The 18,674-nt window shown below is 39.9% G+C and overlaps 5 protein-coding genes across 5 annotated transcripts; all 5 read right to left on the bottom strand.

Annotated features, from left to right (window-relative positions):
- Window positions 1-5,657: 5,657 nt before the first annotated feature.
- On the bottom strand, window positions 5,658-6,600 carry LOC128017652 (histone H2B). Its single transcript, XM_052603096.1, has one exon. It carries the CDS (start codon window positions 6,560-6,562, stop codon window positions 6,188-6,190), a length of 375 nt encoding a protein of 124 aa, XP_052459056.1. The 5' UTR covers window positions 6,563-6,600; the 3' UTR covers window positions 5,658-6,187.
- Window positions 6,601-7,986: 1,386 nt separating this feature from the next.
- Window positions 7,987-8,392, bottom strand: LOC128017663 (histone H4). The gene has a single exon (XM_052603109.1). It carries the CDS (start codon window positions 8,343-8,345, stop codon window positions 8,034-8,036), a length of 312 nt encoding a protein of 103 aa, XP_052459069.1. The 5' UTR covers window positions 8,346-8,392; the 3' UTR covers window positions 7,987-8,033.
- Window positions 8,393-10,949: 2,557 nt separating this feature from the next.
- On the bottom strand, window positions 10,950-11,620 carry LOC128017622 (histone H3-like). The gene has a single exon (XM_052603068.1). The coding sequence runs from the start codon at window positions 11,571-11,573 to the stop codon at window positions 11,163-11,165; it is 411 nt and encodes a 136-aa protein (XP_052459028.1). The 5' UTR covers window positions 11,574-11,620; the 3' UTR covers window positions 10,950-11,162.
- An 857-nt stretch (window positions 11,621-12,477) lies between these two features.
- LOC128017641 (histone H2A-like) lies at window positions 12,478-12,940 on the bottom strand. The gene has a single exon (XM_052603086.1). The coding sequence runs from the start codon at window positions 12,910-12,912 to the stop codon at window positions 12,526-12,528; it is 387 nt and encodes a 128-aa protein (XP_052459046.1). The 5' UTR covers window positions 12,913-12,940; the 3' UTR covers window positions 12,478-12,525.
- Window positions 12,941-13,864: 924 nt separating this feature from the next.
- Window positions 13,865-15,012, bottom strand: LOC128017608 (histone H1-like). The gene has a single exon (XM_052603053.1). It carries the CDS (start codon window positions 14,928-14,930, stop codon window positions 14,331-14,333), a length of 600 nt encoding a protein of 199 aa, XP_052459013.1. The 5' UTR covers window positions 14,931-15,012; the 3' UTR covers window positions 13,865-14,330.
- Between the last annotated feature and the right edge of the window lie 3,662 nt (window positions 15,013-18,674).

Below are 18,674 nucleotides of genomic sequence, written 5' to 3'. Positions count from 1 at the left end.
TTTATTAACCATATCCACAAACATCTAAAAGTCACTCATGATGAAGCACTAAAAGCACATTTTGCCCTCCAGAATAAACTGCAATGTTACTCGGCCCTCAATAGAACCACTAAGTTGGCCAATTATCTATTTATTAAACATTTTAAAGAAAGACAAATCCTCTCCAAATACAGATTAAGTGACCATGATCTAGAGATAGAGAGAGGAAGACATAGACAAACATGGACAGAGAGAGAGCAGAGGATCTACAGCACATCGAGGATGAGGAACACTTTCTGCTCTTCTGCTCTAAATACACCAGTATAAGAGAAACCTTTCTGCCCAGATTTGACATTTTAATTCCATCATTCTCTGAACTGAGCGACACTGAGAACATGTTCTTCTTACTGGGAGAAGATGATAGTACAGCTGCACTAGCGGCTAAATATGTGTTAGCTATTCACAACGCCAGAGTCAGCTAATTCTCTAGAGAGACCGACTCTATTTATTCATTTAGTAGGATAAATTGTGTTTATTTATCTATTTATTTATATTTACTATGCTACATATGACATGATTTGTAAATATATGGTTTGTTTGTTTAATTATTTATATATAATATGTTGATGCTTTGGCAACATTGTGTTCCACAGTCATGCTAATAAAGCTCATTTGAATTAAAATTGAATTGAATTGAATTGAGAGAGAGAGAGCAGTGGTAGCACAGGGAACTTAGTTTCCAGCAGCAACTTATTCCGCTCTTGTTCATCTGTATATTCACACGACCTTCACAGCTCCAAACCCTAGTCCACATCGATCAAGAGCCAAAAGGTTATGACTGAAGCTGAAACTCATGATCTTTATACACACAAACAATCTCTTTTTTTTCTTCTTTTTTTTTTTTTTTTGTCAACTGAACATTTAGCTTCCAGTTACCATTTTAATGTGTGTAAAATGGAAGAAAACATAATGCAAATCCCAGATTATATCTCACAATTCTGATAAAATAAATACACAGAATCATGGGTTTATAATCCCACATTTCTACCTTTTTCCTCATAATTGACAATATCACAAGTATTGAGTTGAATGAAGTTATAAACTCTGAACTTGGAGAAAACTTGCATTAGCATGACAAAAACATCAGAATTGTGAGATAAAATATGTCAATAATATGTAAAATGTTTAAATAGTATTTCATGCTGTAACTGTAGGGATAAAAAAATGCATATGTGAATATTATATAGACATATTGTTAAAATGAAATATGTGCTTTAAAAGTAGTGTAATAATATCAGGTTTCATCCACACTCTGTCCATTTAAACGTTTGCATTGAAAGGAGTGAAATTATTTCCTTATGAAATTAACTCCTCAAGCCAAAACTCAGGAACTCAGAGAAACAGATACCATTCTGCCATGCAATAAAACAGATCTGGAACAGAGATCTTCAAGGAGTGTAAACAACACCTATTTACGACCTCCTTCCTCCCTCTCCTCTCCCTCCTTGCCTCTGACTCTCACTCTCCTCCAAAAGCAAGAACATCCAGATGCCATGTCATATCTTGTGAAAATGTTGTTGTTGTTTTTCCACTTCATGTTTAGTATAAATGTAAAGGTATCTGTGCAATTGGTAAAATGGTCTCAATTTCACAGTTGTCACTTATATTATGAGAAAGATTAAGAACTTTTGTAGAATTGTGTTCTGCTGGGAAGGGGTCCTGTCTCCCTTCAGGGGTCATTGAGGGTGTTTGACTCCAGCCGGTTTGTGATCACAGGAACGACCCTTATGTTTTTACAACTGATTTGAAGATTTCTTTGTTGTCTGGTAATCAGGCAAATACAGAAACGGTAGGCTTCAGTGCGGCAGTCTTCGTGTGAATCCTCCTCTTGTGGGCACTTGAGTATTGCTTTCCCCCCACTTTCTTTACTTTTGGTATAACTTGTTCTCAAATATTTCTTACACTTGTAGTCACTATGTGCTTTCAGATCTATCACTACTAACACTCGAGGAGCACACTACGTACATCGCAGGAAAGGCCTGTCTCTCTGACCTCTACTACTACACTCTCTATTCCAGTTGGTCTCTGAAACTGCCAGTCTGCTGTTAAAGGGGGGGTGAAATGCTATTTCATGCATACTGAGTTTTTTACACTGTTAAAGAGTTGGATTCCCATGCTAAACATGGACAAAGTTTCAAAAATTAAGTTGTACGTTTGAAGGAGTATTTTTGTTCCAAAAGTCCGGTTTGTCACAAGTTAGGGAAAGTTTTTTTTCGAGTATGGCTCTGTGTGACGTTAGATGGAGCGGAATTTCCTTATATGGGTCCTGAGGCACTTCTGCCGGAAGAGTGCGCTCCCGTATAGCAGAGCACTGAGAGCACAACAGACTTCACTGATCAGAGCCAGAGCGTCGCGAAATGTCACAAAAGGAGTGTGTTTTTGGTTGCCAGGGCAAGACAACCCTGCACAGATTACCAAAAGAGAAACAGCATTAAGGGACCAGTGGATGGAGTTTATTTTTACAGAGCATCAACGGAGTTGTGCAAGTGTTTGTGTTTGTTCCCTGCATTTCGAAGATGCTTGTTTTACAAACAAGGCCCAGTTTGACGACGGATTTGCATATCGTTTATTTCATAAGGATGATGCAATCCCAACGAAAAAGGGTCACGATCGTGTGTTGGAACCGCAGGCGGTGAGTAAAACTGCTTCAAATATCTCTGCCTCCTTGTTAGTGCGTCCCCTCCCATCGGAGACCCGGGTTCGAGGCCCGCTCGGAGCGAGTCCTTGCTGCTGCTGCTCTCGTTCAGTTTCAGCCTCAGGATCTGATTCTGGATCATAAATAAACGCTGAATCTGACTGTTAGCCATGGTTTGTTTCGGATGATGGTTTTTCCCTCACGGTAATGTCACAGCTTCCACACGCTCTCAACGCAAAAGCCTACTGGCGCTCGTGATTCTTTAGCTCCGCCCACACGTCACGCCTCGAGGCGCTCGTGTTTTTCCAGGAAAAATCGGTACAGACTATCTTTCTCTTATGAATATAATAAAACTAAATAATTTTTGGAGTTATGAAGCATGCATTACTACTCTATAGGTACTCAAGATTAACATGATATTGAGTGAAAACGAGCATTTCACCCCCCCTTTAACAAAACAGACCTCATGACTCAACTCAACCTCAGACTCATTCCAGTCTCAAACTTATGGCACTGACAGAGACTTGGATCAAACCTGAAGATACTGCCACCCCTGCAGCCCTCTTCACTAATTTCACTTGTTCCCACACTCCTCGTACCACTGGGAGGGGTGGAGGTACGGGTCTCCTTATATCAAAAGAATGGAAATTTGATCTTCAGCCATCTCCTACAGGTAATGGTTCCTCTTCAGGAACTCAAGCTGCATCAAGAACGAATGGGGAACGCGTGCGCATGACGTCTCTGAAGAACTCGTGTAATCAGTCCAATGGAAGGCAGAGACGTCAGAGACCAGGAAGCATAAAAGCAGGAGCAGCGAAGCCGGTAATCAGCCTTGTGTCTTCAGCGAGCGATAGCAGGCAACGTTCAGGCTGTGTGTCTTCCCTGCCAAAGGAAATAAAAGGTATGGACACACGCAGCTTGTGTGTTGTCTGCTTGAGAGTGAAGGGCGTAGTGTCAGATCTCGAGGGAGTTTACAGCTGCGATGCGAGCCTTTGCTTCACTCTCAGAAGGCTCTCTTTCAGGAGAGGGCTTTCACTGGCGTTTCTCACGGTGCCAGCCCCGCTTTAGCCGAGGCCGAGCGGTGGTTGTGCTCGCGGGATTCGCTCTCAGATCTGCTGGAAGGAATGTAAGACGGGCAAATTGACATATTTATCTGACTATGTGAAGTTAGATGTACAGGGGCTAGAGTCAGAGTGGCGCTCCCAGGCTGAAGGCTTCTAGTGGAAAGCAGTTCTGTGGACCGTTGTTTTCGCTGGATAGCCTTCATTATAACGTCCTGACGCCTAAGGCCTAGGAGCTAGTACTGAGCTAGTACTGTCGTCTCCTGCCGGTCCGACACTTCAGGGCACACTTTTACTCTCACTTGAGTAAATTTTTAGGGGGGAAATCTGTATTTTTACTTCATTACTGTGGTTGACACTCCTCTCGTTACTTTATCTTAATGCAGTATAAGTTATAAATTTAAAGTTTATTCCAAATGCGTCGTCTACTTTTCTCTGTCTGAAGCGGTTCACTCAGAGTTGCAACAGAAAGTTTAAGAACATCAAGATTGTTGAAGACGTGGCTTTGGATCTGCACTGAATTGAAAGCAAATCTGCAAAGGTTATTGTTTGCGATGAAGATCATTATAAGATAAACACCACCTGTGCTGTCTACTGTTCAACAGGTATTAACTTGGGCTACATTCGATTACAGTACCCGATACCAGGATGTTAGTTTGTGGTACGTGTGACTTATATCAGGGGGGACCGAAGTTGAATGCAGCTTCCAAAAAATGAAAAAATAGCTGATTAATATTTTCTATATTTGATACAATCACACCGGCGTGAGAACTTTCAGCGAGTCCTATCATCAGCTGCTTAATTCAGATCTGCGTTCGCTGGCTGGCGCTGAGCCAGAGACAAGGCGCTGCGCATTATAACCAATCACAAAAGATTCTGTTGAGCTTCTGAACGCAATCAGGCCAATCAGAGGTGTTCCGATGAGTCATCGCTAAAATGCCAGTCCTTTCTTCACTCGCTCACTGATTGAATACCTCTTTCTTGTGAATTCTCTTGTCAGAAACAACAAAGTGCAGATGTGTGTACGAATCTGTAATTAAGATATTGATTTCACACTGTTAACAGTTTCAGTGATTTTAATGGGAGTTTTTGAGAGTGATTGAGCTCTAGCCTGTCATTGAAAATGGTCTTTGATAATTTTAATGGCCTCTTTCTGTAAAATGAAAAATTAGTAGCCTAATTTACAACGTTCTTATATCACATTAACTTTCAATGTTATATTCATATTTAATATAAATATATGAAATATAAAAATATGTTATGGCATGACCCATATCTATTACTTAAGAAAACAGAAAACAGTTTTTATGCATAGTTAAAAGATTACATTATTAGGCTACTTTGACCATCGCAAATTATCTTACATAATCTATGGAGGTGAGAATTGAGATATTTCATGATATAGTTCAAGTGTCTGGGAATGTTACTAACCCTAATGACAAAAACAAATATTTTGCCAATATGCTCTTGAGACCAACAACACTCTGCCACAGACTGAGGACAACTTCACAATGACCGACGCACACTCTTTATCCTCCTTCTCCCCACTCTCAGAGATGGACGTTTTCAAACTTCTCCTGTCCAATCATCCTTCTACTTGTCCACTTGATCCGATCCCCACTCACCTCCTTCAAGCGAACTCTTCTTCAGTCATACCTTCACTTACTCACATTATCAACTCTGGAAATCATTGCTTGAGCTCCTGCTGGCTGATATTACAGAATTTCTTTTTTTTACATTTGTGTTTATACATTATTGCGGTTATTAATGTATTTTGTTAGGAAATAGTTTTTATTTTTATTTTTTGTTATGGGTGTATGTTTTGTGATAGTTGTTCATGAGTCCCTGATGTCTATCGAGCAGTAAAATGGATTTTACCCAAGATCTAACTGTTATAATGTTGGACGGTCAACAATCGTAAAAGGCAATAATTTATAAAATCAAAATGCCAGTTTATTCTATCAAGATATAGCCTTCATTCATTTATAGGTGTCAATGTGTTTAAATTGTTACGTCCAGGATGTATTGCATGTTGTGGATGTGTTCGCGGTTGTCTCCTCTCAGGATTGGTCCAAGGCTTAATGAAAGACTGCCAGTGGCTGAACCGGTACTATACATTCCCCCAGATCTCGATAGGTGTGTTCCCTTTTTGTGTTCACCTGTGATGTTGTTAGCCTTGAGGTGTGTGTGTGTGTGTGTGTGTGTGTGTATACGTACTTTGGATGCCAATACGTTCGTTGACTTAACATAACTTTAGAAATAACTTAACGTTTAACCCTAATTACACTTAAAATACTTAAAACAAAACATGAGGCTTTTAGGTTTTGTAAAGACAGCGAACATCCCCGAAACCATTCCCGCTGTGAGCCTTCCACACAACGGTCAGAAGTTATTTTAAGAAGAGTTGTGTGGCTCTTAAAAGAGCCTTTGTGTGTTGAGCTGCAGCGGAGCTCTACTTGGAGCTGGTGTACTTGGTGACGGCCTTGGTGCCCTCGGACACGGCGTGTTTGGCCAGCTCCCCGGGCAGCAGCAGACGCACGGCGGTCTGGATCTCTCGGGAAGTGATGGTGGAGCGCTTGTTGTAGTGAGCGAGACGAGACGACTCACCGGCGATGCGCTCGAAGATGTCGTTGACGAAAGAGTTCATGATGCCCATCGCCTTCGAAGAGATCCCGGTGTCAGGATGAACCTGCTTCAGCACTTTGTACACGTAGATAGCGTAACTCTCCTTCCTGGACTTTCTGCGCTTCTTTCCTCCTTTCGCGGCGGTCTTAGTGACGGCCTTCTTGGAGCCTTTCTTCGGCGCGGACTTTGCTGGTTCAGGCATGATACTGCTGGAGATCAAAACCTCACGAGGCAATGATGAGAGAGAGCGGGACAGAGGAATTTATTGACTAGTCTATGCTAATTATCAGAGAGACAGGGAAGCGTCTGATGGCTTGTTTTCATTGGTCAAACCCAGAAACTAGCGTTTAATTGGACAACTCGAACAATAACGGCTGGAACGAGGACCAATCACATGCTGCTAGATTTTAACTCCGCCCACCGCTCCATGTTTGACCGACACCCCCCACCGACTCAGTTTCCTTAGTTTCAGTTCCGGCTCTTTTTGTTTGTTTTGTTCTATACAATGAAGTCGGTCTCAAATATCTCACAGGATATCAAACTGTGTAATTTGTAAAATTCCTTATTAGCTCAGCGAGAGCATTTAGAAAATTAGACCGTTTTATTCTCCTCTGTTCTGTAAATTTAACTTCTTCTCAAACTTAAGTAATAAATCAATTTTATTGTGTTTTATTGTGTTTTCTCTTTACTTTATTAATCACTTTGAATCAAATACTAAAGACTAAACAAAGAAATGGAAAAGCAAAATTCTCATTATGCACGTCTCCTACAACAATATATAATTAATATAGATTTGAGAAACAATGAAAGTCAGAAAAACAATATTTATTTTTGCTCGATATGTTTAAATACACGAGAAATTTACTTTGGTGACAGAATCTTCCACAGAACAACGGTGAAAAAACAATAGAAACAATAAAAAATAATAATAAAAAAGAACTGCATAAGTTCTATTCTCGGTGTATTACACAAACTTTCAATAAACTTCACAAAACTGAATTTGTCGGCAAACCCTGAACATTTTCCCTAATAGAATTAAACTTTGTAACACTGTAAATTAATCTCTTTATGGCCTTTATCCTCCGAAGCCGTACAAGTCTCAGTTAGGTTAACACAGTACACTTAGCATGGCCTTTTAAAGAATATAATAAATAAAAAGAAACGGAATAGAAAAAGAATAGAGCAAGCTAGTGTTAGAGGTCTTTACACATTCATACAATTGCATAATAAATGAAAAGAAAATAGAATACAAAGAAAAGATCAGAAATGTAGTTAGAATTTTTTTTTTTGAAGAATATAATTAGAATAGTGAGTGGTAAAGTTAAAGAGGATCAAATAAAGATGTCATAAATATCAAGTAAAGATGATCCGAGTTTCCCCTCATCGATGCAGATTTCCACTTAAAGCTATATACACAGCAAAAACTCAAGTCTCTTTATGGGAGTGTGTGCGTGAATATAATGTTCAAGTTTCACTTTTTGAAGGGAAATACTGAACTAATATGTTTTTTGCTGATATTCGAATTAAATGACCCACACCTATAGTGCTCATAGACAGATAACTGATTACTTTCCACGTATAGCACCAACAATAATTAAACTTCGGTCTCTTTAAGTGAGAGTGTGGGTGGCTCTTAAAAGAGCCGTTGGGTTTGTTCTCGGATCTGAAGCGGTTTATCCTCCGAAGCCGTACAAGGTGCGTCCCTGTCGTTTGAGCGCGTACACAACGTCCATGGCGGTGACGGTCTTTCTCTTGGCGTGCTCGGTGTAGGTGACGGCGTCGCGGATCACGTTCTCCAGGAACACCTTCAGCACACCGCGAGTCTCCTCGTAGATCAGACCGGAGATGCGCTTGACTCCGCCGCGGCGAGCTAGACGACGAATGGCGGGTTTGGTGATTCCCTGGATGTTATCGCGAAGCACTTTACGGTGACGCTTGGCGCCTCCTTTTCCGAGTCCTTTACCGCCTTTGCCTCTTCCAGACATGATGAAGTTATTTCTTGTTTCAGTCGAGCGACGAAAACGAATAAAACACAACTGCTGCAGAGAGGCATTTTACATCTGCTTACAGGACCTGACTGAAACCAGCGCGCGTCACATGACGCACCCCCCTTTGCTGGTTAGAGCAGGAAACAATGAGGTTTAATCCAAACCCTGATCTAACGATGTCTGTCCTGTGTTTCATATTAAAACCCATGTTTAAAAGCATTTATAAGGTCATCTTCATCATGTAAATCTTTGAAAACTGTGCTGAGAGCAATCTAATCTCCTTTAAATAGCAAACCATGGCTCCAAACAACATCAGATGAAAATGTTGAGAACTGTTGGAGCAGCAGAAACACTTCTACAGAACCTTGCTTCAACAACAAGAAAGACGTTTGTAAACTTGTGTAAAAATCATAATTGATTCTTTAAACAGACATTAGTTTATAATATCTACTGGTAATGGTGTAATCCTAAATTAAACATTGGGAAACTTTCCTGTTATTTCTACTTTTAAACCACGTGAAATTCAGGATATAGGTGAAACTATTGATTAAATATTATTGATATTATTATTGTTATTATTATTATTATTATTATTACTATTGTTATTATTGTCAGGCAGGTGAAATGTTCAGTATTGCAGCCACTTGTTCACATTTTTCTCTCCCTTTCTTTCAAAACAGGTATTGTACCAAAGGATTTAAAAATAAAGTTATTCCTCTGTTTAAACCTATATCTATTTTGCTGTGTTTCTCAAAACATTTAGAAAAAAAAAACTCCTTATAACTCACATTCTATTATTTGCAAACATCAATATGGTACAATCAAAATAATACTTACATAGTAAGTACATTTTATTTATATAGACATTTAAACACAGCATTGCTGACCGGAGTGCTGAACAGAGTATTTAAAAAATAAATAAATAAATAAATACAAATAAAATATGAATAAAACAACATGGAAGACGAAATACTAAAAAAACAAAAAACAGTATATATACAGTATTACAGTTTATATTAGATTTAAATGAATGGGAGAAAATATATATGGCTTTTCTTCACCTGATTGACCTTTGTACTTGAAAATCAAGAATTTACTTGTGTTTTTGAGACCTGCCAAGAGCTTTTGATACAGTTACCCATTACAGTTTGTTGGAAAGTTGTACAAATGAGGTTTTCATGATTTTACATATAAATGGTTGAAGAATGTTATGGAAATGTTTAGTTTTGTTAATTTTGCATTGATTGCATTCATCTCATTTAAGTAACTTTTTTAAAAAGTACATACAATGATCAAGGTAGTGTATATAGTTTCTGAGTTCACGCTTACATATAACTAGCAGAGGTATGGTATGCTGTCCAGGGAAGGGCTCCGAGCTAGAGTACCCCCAAAAAACAAATGAACGAAGAACAGACGCCAGTTCAAGAACGCCCCCTAAAAACAGCATTGAGTACTGGCGGGGGCTTATTTTATTTTTCTAAGAAGTCATGTCGTTGGCGGGCCGGAAGAGCCTATGTTACTCCAGTGGGAGTGTTTTAAGTCGTGGCCTAATGGTTAGAGAGTTGGGCTCCCAATCGAAGGGTTGTGGGTTCTAGTCTCGGGCCGGCAGGAATTGTGGGTGGAGGGAGTGCATGTACAGTTCTCTCTCCACCTTCAATACCACGACTGAGGAGCCCTTGAGCAAGACATCGAACCCCCAACTGCTCCCCGGGCGCCGCAGCATAAATGGGTGTGTGTGTGTGTGTGTGTGTGTGTGTGTGTGTCACTTTCACTTGATGAGACTTTGAATTGGAGGGAACAAGTCGATTATCTGAGCAGGAAAATACATAAATCTAAAGAATAAGGAGAGTTAGACATCTTGTTATTACAGAGGGTCTTCTTACACTTTATGCATAATACAGGTCTTCTAAACAAATTAGCATATTGTGATAAAAGTTCATCATTTTCCATAATGTAATGATAAAAATTAAACTTTCATATATTTTAGATTCATTGCACACCAACTGAAACATTTCAGGTCTTTTATTGTTTTAATGCTGATGATTTTGGCATTCAGCTCATGAAAACCCCAAATTCCTATCTCAAAAAATTAGCATATTTCATCCGACCAATAAAAGAAAAGTGTTTTTAATACAAAAAAAAGTCAACCTTCAAATAATTATGTTCAGTTATGCACTCAATACTTGGTCGGGAATCCTTTTGCAGAAATGAGTGCTTCAATGCGGCGTGGCATGGAGGCAATCAGCCGGTGGCGCTGCTGAGGTGTTATGGAGGCCCAGGATGCTTCGATTGCGGCCTGTTATTAAACTCGTACATTTTAAAGATTTCATCTTCATAAGACTTCACTTGCACAGGTTAATACTTGTCGAGTTAGGGATATTAAATTATGGAATGATTTATCCCATTTAGAAAAAAATGTGTTCCTTTTGAATGTTATAAAAGACAGTATTTTTTTTCTTTCCATGTATCTTATTTATCATATGTGGTTTGTTTTTGGAGTATATAATTTCACGTTGTTTTTTTTTGGGTTTTTTTTGCTTTATTGTTTAGGTGGATGATCTTAATAAGCCTTTTGGTTTTTCTTCCTCTTCCTGTATAACATATTTGTGTGTTACGCCTGTGATTATTCTTTGAAGGGAGATCTAGAACCGTTAATACACCTAAGAAAAATATAAACCAAAGCATAATTGTCTGAAAAGGTTAAGGTACTATTTTTTTCTATGTTTATATCGAGTTTTCCCGGGGAAACAGTCTCATTGAGAGTGATGTGGGTGGCTCTTAAAAGAGCCTTTGGGGTGTTTGGCAGCGGCGGGTTTAAGCGCGCTCTCCGCGGATGCGGCGGGCCAGCTGGATGTCTTTGGGCATGATGGTGACCCTCTTGGCGTGGATGGCGCACAGGTTGGTGTCCTCGAACAGACCGACCAGGTAAGCCTCGCTGGACTCCTGCAGGGCCATGACAGCGGAGCTCTGGAAGCGCAGGTCAGTCTTGAAATCCTGAGCGATCTCTCGCACCAGACGCTGGAAAGGCAGTTTGCGGATCAGCAGCTCGGTGGACTTCTGATAGCGGCGGATCTCTCGGAGAGCCACGGTCCCGGGCCTGTAACGGTGGGGCTTCTTGACGCCGCCGGTGGCTGGGGCGCTCTTCCGGGCGGCTTTAGTAGCGAGCTGCTTCCTCGGGGCTTTGCCACCGGTGGATTTACGAGCGGTCTGCTTGGTTCTTGCCATCGCTGCAGTTTAATAACTGTAGAATACGAGTGTGACCGTGTGTGCAACACAGCTGCTTTTAAAGCATCTCAGGATAGAGCCAGGGTCCAGAAGCTTGTGATTGGCTGATGTGTGGCGCCTGCACACGACTGCTAACCAATGACTGCGCATCCCCTGTTTTCAAACGGGGAACTGTTTGTGTTTCCCGCTCAAAATGCGTTGTTCTGCTTATTACTTCACGAATCAAACACTCTACACTACATTTAGCCATTTTATAGACGCCTTTATCCAAAGCGATTTAAGAGGAAGATACATAGCGATTCTTCTTAAGGAGGCAAATAGACACAGAAAGTGCTTGAGATATCAAGTTTTAGGCTTTGTTCAAATAAGTACAAGCTGGAAAGAGAAAGAATAAATAAAGAAAAAGCTAAATATATCTTTATATATTTTTTCTTCTTAAATAGAAAACTCGATCAATTTTATAATATTTTCAAGAAGGTCAGACAATAAAGCAGTGATCTCCGCCGTGTGTCTGTGACAAAAACAAGTGAGCACACATATCTACTGTTATACTCTTCAGCCCATTGTTTTCCCATGTCTCGAACACCATATTTATCTCAATTTCTCTCTCAAAACATACTAGCTACAGATGCATGTGCAACACAGACTTGATAATCTTGGAGTGTATCCTTTTATGTTCTCGAGTATGTATGGGTGCATAAATATATGTAACCATAGCAAATAGTTTTGCTTACCCTTATCACACGATTACTCAACATAGCCGCAGAACAGCTATTATGTATATTAATACTTGTACTTAAAGCAATACGATATAGTTCAGTTGATGTGGTGCATATTTAGTTGGGTACATTCATTCAAGAATAGATTATACAATCAGAAAAGCGCTCTCTAAAAGATAAAATGGGTGGCTCTTAAAAGAGCCTTTGTGTTTGAGAAACAGAGCGGACTCGGTTTACTTGGCTTTGGCGGGTTTCTCGGTCTTCTTGGGCAGCAGCACGGCCTGGATGTTGGGCAGCACGCCGCCCTGAGCGATGGTCACTCGACCCAGGAGTTTGTTGAGCTCCTCGTCATTGCGCACCGCCAGCTGCAGGTGACGGGGAATGATTCGGGTCTTCTTGTTGTCTCTCGCGGCGTTTCCAGCCAACTCCAGGATCTCAGCGGTCAGATACTCGAGCACAGCCGCCAGATAGACCGGAGCTCCGGCACCGACGCGCTCGGCGTAGTTCCCCTTGCGGAGAAGTCTGTGAACACGACCGACGGGGAACTGCAGCCCCGCTCTGGAGGAGCGAGTCTTGGCCTTCGCTCTCGCTTTGCCGCCGGTTTTGCCTCTTCCGCTCATTGTTGACAACAAAAAGTCTCTATCTTTGCAATGCAGAAACAGTGATACCGTGAACCTCGCTCTACTGTATTTAAAAGAGCGCGCGAGTCGCTCATTGGTTTAGGGTCTGTAAGATTTCAAACCAATCACTGAACTTCCCTCCAACACTGACCTCCAAAGCCACGCCTCCACAGCCGGCGCGCGGTTTGTGCAGCTTTAAGAAAGAAGACGAAAGAAAACTTAAACCCTTAACTTAAAACAGAAAACCTAACCCTAATCCTATACTAATATGTGATATAAAATGTGATAAATTATTTTTAATCTAATTAAATTTAGATCAAATATCCATTAAATATTTCAATTTTAATATAGGCTAAGTATGTTACTGGGAAGTCGTGGTCTAGTGTTTATAGAGTTTCACTCCTAACCCTAGAGTTGTGGGTTTGAGTCTTGGGCTGGCGACACCACGACTGGGGTGTCCTTGAGCAAGGCACTGAACCCCCAGCTGCTCCCCAGCAAAAATGATACCCTGCTCCGGGTGTGTGTGTGTGTGTGTGTGTGTGTGTGTGCAATTTGGATGGGTTTAAATGCAGAGCACAAATTCTGAGTATAGGTCACCATACTTGGCTGAATGTCATGTCACTTTTACTCTGTGGTTTTTCTAAATCCATGTACTACATCATTTTTACACGTCTTTGGTATAGTGAAAAAAAATTATAAGCATATCATAAGTTTTATGATATGTTTTAAGTTCATATGATTAGTTCATGTTAGATAGGCTACTCTTTTTGTGTCAGTATCACTGATCTATATATATATATGTGTGTGTGTGTGTGTGTGTGTTCTATATTATAGATCAGTGGTCAGTATCTAAACACAGGGATTTTATTTATTTTTTCTAAATTTGAAGTTGTGGGTCTAATCAAACAAAATAATTATTATTTTTGAGGAAGTTCAATTGCTGTGTCATTAAAGCCTCTTTTGATCTGTGCAGTGCTCTGCTGGGGAGCTGGTATCACTGTGGATGATAAAAACAGGATTAATAACATGATCAGAAAGATTGAAGAACAAGGGCAAAATTAAAAATGATTTTGTACTATGAGGAGCATCCAGTAGATGGTATTTGTAGTAGTTTGGTGTTGATTTAGTGGGAGATCAGTAATGACTGTGTTCTACAGAACGATTCAGAAGCTCTTTAATCTCTGCTGCTGTGTGTAACGTGTATTTGTTCTTTTCCGTTTATTGTGTTGCCTGCAGTTTACAGAGATGGAGAATGACTTGATGATGGGATTGTCATGTTGTATCTGCAGTTTTATTTATTTAGCTAATTAAGTTAAATTAGTTACATTTCTTAACCTAACCTTAATTCCACAAATTTGCTCTTTCTTTCGAGTTTGTAGGTGGCTCTGAAAAGAGCCGTTGGGGAATAAAACAGGTTTTTACTTCTTCTTGGGAGCTGCCTTTTTAGGCTTGGCAGCTTTAGGCTTCGCTGTCTTGGGTTTGGCGGCCTTGGTCTTTTTGGGGCTCTTGGCTGCTTTCTTGGGCGCCGCGGGCTTCTTCGCCTTCTTGGGGCTCTTCGTGGCCTTCTTGGCGGCGGCAGCGGGTTTCTTGGCCTTCTTGGGGGATTTCTTAGCGGCGGGCTTCTTTGCCGCTGCGCTCTTGGGCTTCTTGGCAGCAGCGGGTTTCTTGGCTTTAGGAGCCGCTTTCTTCGCCGGCTTCTTCTTGGTCTCGGTCTCCTTCTTGCTGATCTTGAAGGATCCCGAGGCGCCGGTTCCTTTGACCTGCAGCAGGATGCCTTTAGTCACCAGGCTCTTGATGGCGAGCTTGATGCGGGAGTTTTTCTTCTCCACGTCGTAGCCGCCGGCGGCGAGAGCTTTCTTCAGAGCAGCGAGAGACACGCCGCTCCTCTCCTTGGATGCGGACACGGCTTTAACGATCAGATCACCAACGGCTGGACCTGCTTTCTTGGCTTTAGCGGCGGACTTCTTCTTGGGCGCTTTGGCCGGCGGGGCGGCTGCAGCTGGGGCGGTTTCTGCCATCTCTGTCTGTGTGTAGAGTATTTAGTGAACTCAACAAATCAAACGCTGTCTAGATTAAGTAATGAGCAGCAGATGAACAGCGCCGCGCTCTTATTTAACACATGAGAACCTTACAGACTCAACCCACCCGCTCTGTGTCTGCGCGCCTCTGCGAGCCGCTTGCGCTTGTGTTTTCTCCTTTTACATTTAAGGGAAAAACTCGAGTGTTTAAATAGTTTGGAACATTAGAAACAACCTGAACACCAAGCAGAGATTTGCATCTTTCTTTGGAGAGTAAAAGACTCGACGAGGAAATGTTTATTTTGTCTCCGTCAGAACGAATCAAAGGCGAGCAGAAGTCACGGGAGAAAAGTCTCGTGTAAATTCGATGCCATGTTTAAGTGAAAAGGTTGATAAAGACTGAAATCTTCATCTGTGTTTACAGCAAACAGTCTGAAGGTCAGTTTGGGTCGATGGTCATCACTGAGGGACGTGTGCAGTGTTTCCTTCAGTCTCTGTTTTGTCCTGCTTGAAGCACAGACTGTCCGCTCCTCCCGGAGTCTGTGTCTGGATCCTGTCTGTCATCATCACATCATCTGCGGATTTATTACATCGTGTAGATTACGTCACTTATTGTGTTTTTGTTATATTAATGATACTTAAAGTATTTTGATCATCAATACTTATAATAATGTGGTATTACTCATGTCGGCTGGGATGACTGCTTGGAAAAGCAGTAGAAAAAAAAAAAAAAAAACTTCCCAAAGTTACAAAATATAGGGTGAATACTGGTACACTTTCTGATAATTTATATTCTGCATACTTTTTTATTATGATCCAAATGTCGCTCATATGATACTATTCTAAGTAGCTTAGGGGCTCTACTATACTATAGACAATAAAAAAGAAAGAAACATTAAACACAGGATGGATGACTCTTCCTCAAACACACAATGAACCCAAACCACATTTTTCAAAGCGCTACTGTCAAACTGGGACACCTTTATTGGCAAACTGGGACACTTAAAACACATTCAGTTGTTATTCAAGTGTAGGCCTTATAAATTAAATACACAATAACAATATAAACAACAATATAAACAACAACAACAATAATATAAACATCACTTTTTTTAAGAAGGGGTGCAGGTACAGCAAATTCAACCCACCCCCTGCCCCCATCGCCTGCCCACAAAATTTTATATTGGGTTAAATTTATTTCATACCAACAAAAAAAAAAAAAAAAACTTAATTAACATCTCTAGGAATTAACTGATTGTACACAGGCTTAATTTAATTTCTGTGTGGTAGGTTAATCTACGTCAATACAGCCAGTGCAAGTGAACGTCTCCCCGTCTTCAATGAGGCCATTCTCCTCGCCACACGTCTCATGGAAACAATGCACATGATCCAGTCTTCTTTGGATCATTTGCATCACCAAATTTGACTTTACAAATATTGCAAATATCCTGGCCATCCGAGCTTGTACCCTCCATCTTTCTTGTTTTTTTTTTTTTTTGGTAGGCTTTGTTTGTATTTTGAAAAGTGTTAATTGCGTGTGTCTCACGGTGAATGCGTGAGAGCTGGCGTAGTTTAAGTCAGTCTTTATTGAAATAACTAGCTAACTAACTAAATGTACGAGGGACATATAAAAAGGTAACTCTATTCCTCCATTAGAATGACTTGAATGGCTGTCCCAGTTTGCCAGTAATACCCTGTCCCAGTTTAACAATATGCTATTGGCAAACTGGGACAGTGTCAAAATCGCATTAAAAAAAAACCAAGAAGATTAATATGAATGTGATTTTTAAAAATTCTGATTCACCATTACATCCTATAACAAAATATGTAACAATTACAAATGATCCATGAGTTGTTTTATTTTTATAACCTCAACATTATTTACCCCAGAATGCTATGTCATTTTACTTACCATGACATGCGGAGACCCACAAGGCTCAATTCTTGCACCGCTCTTGTTTAGCCTGTATATGCTTCCACTAAGTCAAATAATGAGAAAGAACCAAATTGCCTAATCACAGCTATGCTGATGATACCCAGATTTACCTAGCCTTATCTCCAAATGTCTACAGCCCCATTGACTCCCTCTGCCAATGCATTGATGAAATTAATAATTGGATGTGCCAGAACTTCCTTCAGTTAAACAAGGAAAAAACTGAAGTCATTGCATTTGGAAACAAAGTTGAAGTGTTCAAGGTGAATGCATACCTTGACTCTAGGGGTCAAACAACTAAAAATCAAGTCAGGAATCTTGGTGTGATTCTGGAGACAGACCTTAGTTTCGGTAGTCATGTCAAAGCAGTAACTAAATCAGCATACTATCATTTAAAAAACATTGCAAGAATTAGATGTTTTGTTTCCAGTCAAGACTTGGAGAAACTTGTTCATGCCTTTATCACCAGCACGGTGGACTATTGTAATGGGCTCCTCACCGTTCTTCCCAAAAAGAGCATTAGACAGCTGCAGCTCATCCAGAACCAGAAGATCTGAGCATATCACACCAGTCCTCAGGTCCTTACACTGGCTTCCAGTTACATTTAGGATTGATTTTAAAGTACTTTTACTGGTATATAAGTCACTAAATGACCTTGGACCGAAATATATTTCAGATTTGTTCACTGAATATAAGCCTAACAGAGCACTCAGATCATTAGGATCTAGTCAGTTAGAAATACCAAGGGTTCACACAAAACAAGGGGAGTCCTCCTTTAGTTACTGTGAATCAGCTTCCAGAAGAGATCAGATGTGCTAAAACACTAGTCACATATGAATCTAGACTTAAAACTCATCTGTTTAGCTGTGCATTTATTGAATGAGCACTGTGCGATGTCCGAACTGATTGCACTATATTTTCACTGTTTTATTATTATTATATATTTGTTTATGTAAAATCATTATCTAGACATAGTCTCAGAATAAAAGTTGCAGAAAAATCATTTTTCACCAACGTTGTGTCACTGCATGATATTTTAGTTGCAACTGTAAAATTACGGACCCACTTTATATTAAGTGGCCTTAACTACTATGTACTTACATTTTAATTAATAATTTAGTACAATGTACTTATTGTGTACATACATGTTTTTACATTGTACTTATATTAAAAAAAACTACATGTAATTACATCTGTATTTAATTTATGTAATTACATTTATAATTACACGGTTGACCCATACTTTACACCTTAACCCACCCTTAAACTTACCCATACCTCCAACCCTCTCCCTAACCTTACCCCTATCCCACCGCAATAGCAGCAAAAGTGTTTTACAATACAATATGAACACAGTAAGTACATTGTCCTTATTTCTTTATGTAAGTACATAGTAGTTAAGGCCACCTAATATAAAGTGGGACCAAAATTACTATTTAATTTCAAGCAGATGCACTTTTTTATTTTTTATTTTATTCAGGATGCTATCATCCACACTTTTTCCATGTTATTAAAGTTGACAGTGGAGTTGTAGAGAAATCAAAACTTTCTCATTCATAAAGCTGTCATTATGACAACTGCATTAAAAAAATTGAGAATTATATATACATACACATAAAACTCGTATAGAAAATTAATTTGTCATTTTAACTTTTTACCGGGATTGTTGTCGTCCGGTTAAGATAAACTATAGTTTGAAAACTATCATTAAATGCAGTTGTCAATATTTTATCCTAATGACACTTAAATAAAAACAACTGAATCAGAAAGAGTGAAGGTGTTTCATCAGACAGCACTAGTAACGCTGATTT

Source organism: Carassius gibelio, chromosome A7 (assembly GCF_023724105.1).
Source record: "Carassius gibelio isolate Cgi1373 ecotype wild population from Czech Republic chromosome A7, carGib1.2-hapl.c, whole genome shotgun sequence".
NCBI lineage: Eukaryota > Metazoa > Chordata > Actinopteri > Cypriniformes > Cyprinidae > Carassius > Carassius gibelio.
Note: the sequence above shows the minus strand (reverse complement) of the source record. Positions and strands in the feature narration are given on the sequence as shown.

Coding starts and splice junctions, on each gene's coding strand:
- LOC128017641 (XM_052603086.1), bottom strand. CDS start 12,912: ATGAGCGGAAGAGGCAAAACCGGCGGCAAAGCGAGAGCGAAGGCCAAG.
- LOC128017663 (XM_052603109.1), bottom strand. CDS start 8,345: ATGTCTGGAAGAGGCAAAGGCGGTAAAGGACTCGGAAAAGGAGGCGCC.
- LOC128017608 (XM_052603053.1), bottom strand. CDS start 14,930: ATGGCAGAAACCGCCCCAGCTGCAGCCGCCCCGCCGGCCAAAGCGCCC.
- LOC128017622 (XM_052603068.1), bottom strand. CDS start 11,573: ATGGCAAGAACCAAGCAGACCGCTCGTAAATCCACCGGTGGCAAAGCC.
- LOC128017652 (XM_052603096.1), bottom strand. CDS start 6,562: ATGCCTGAACCAGCAAAGTCCGCGCCGAAGAAAGGCTCCAAGAAGGCC.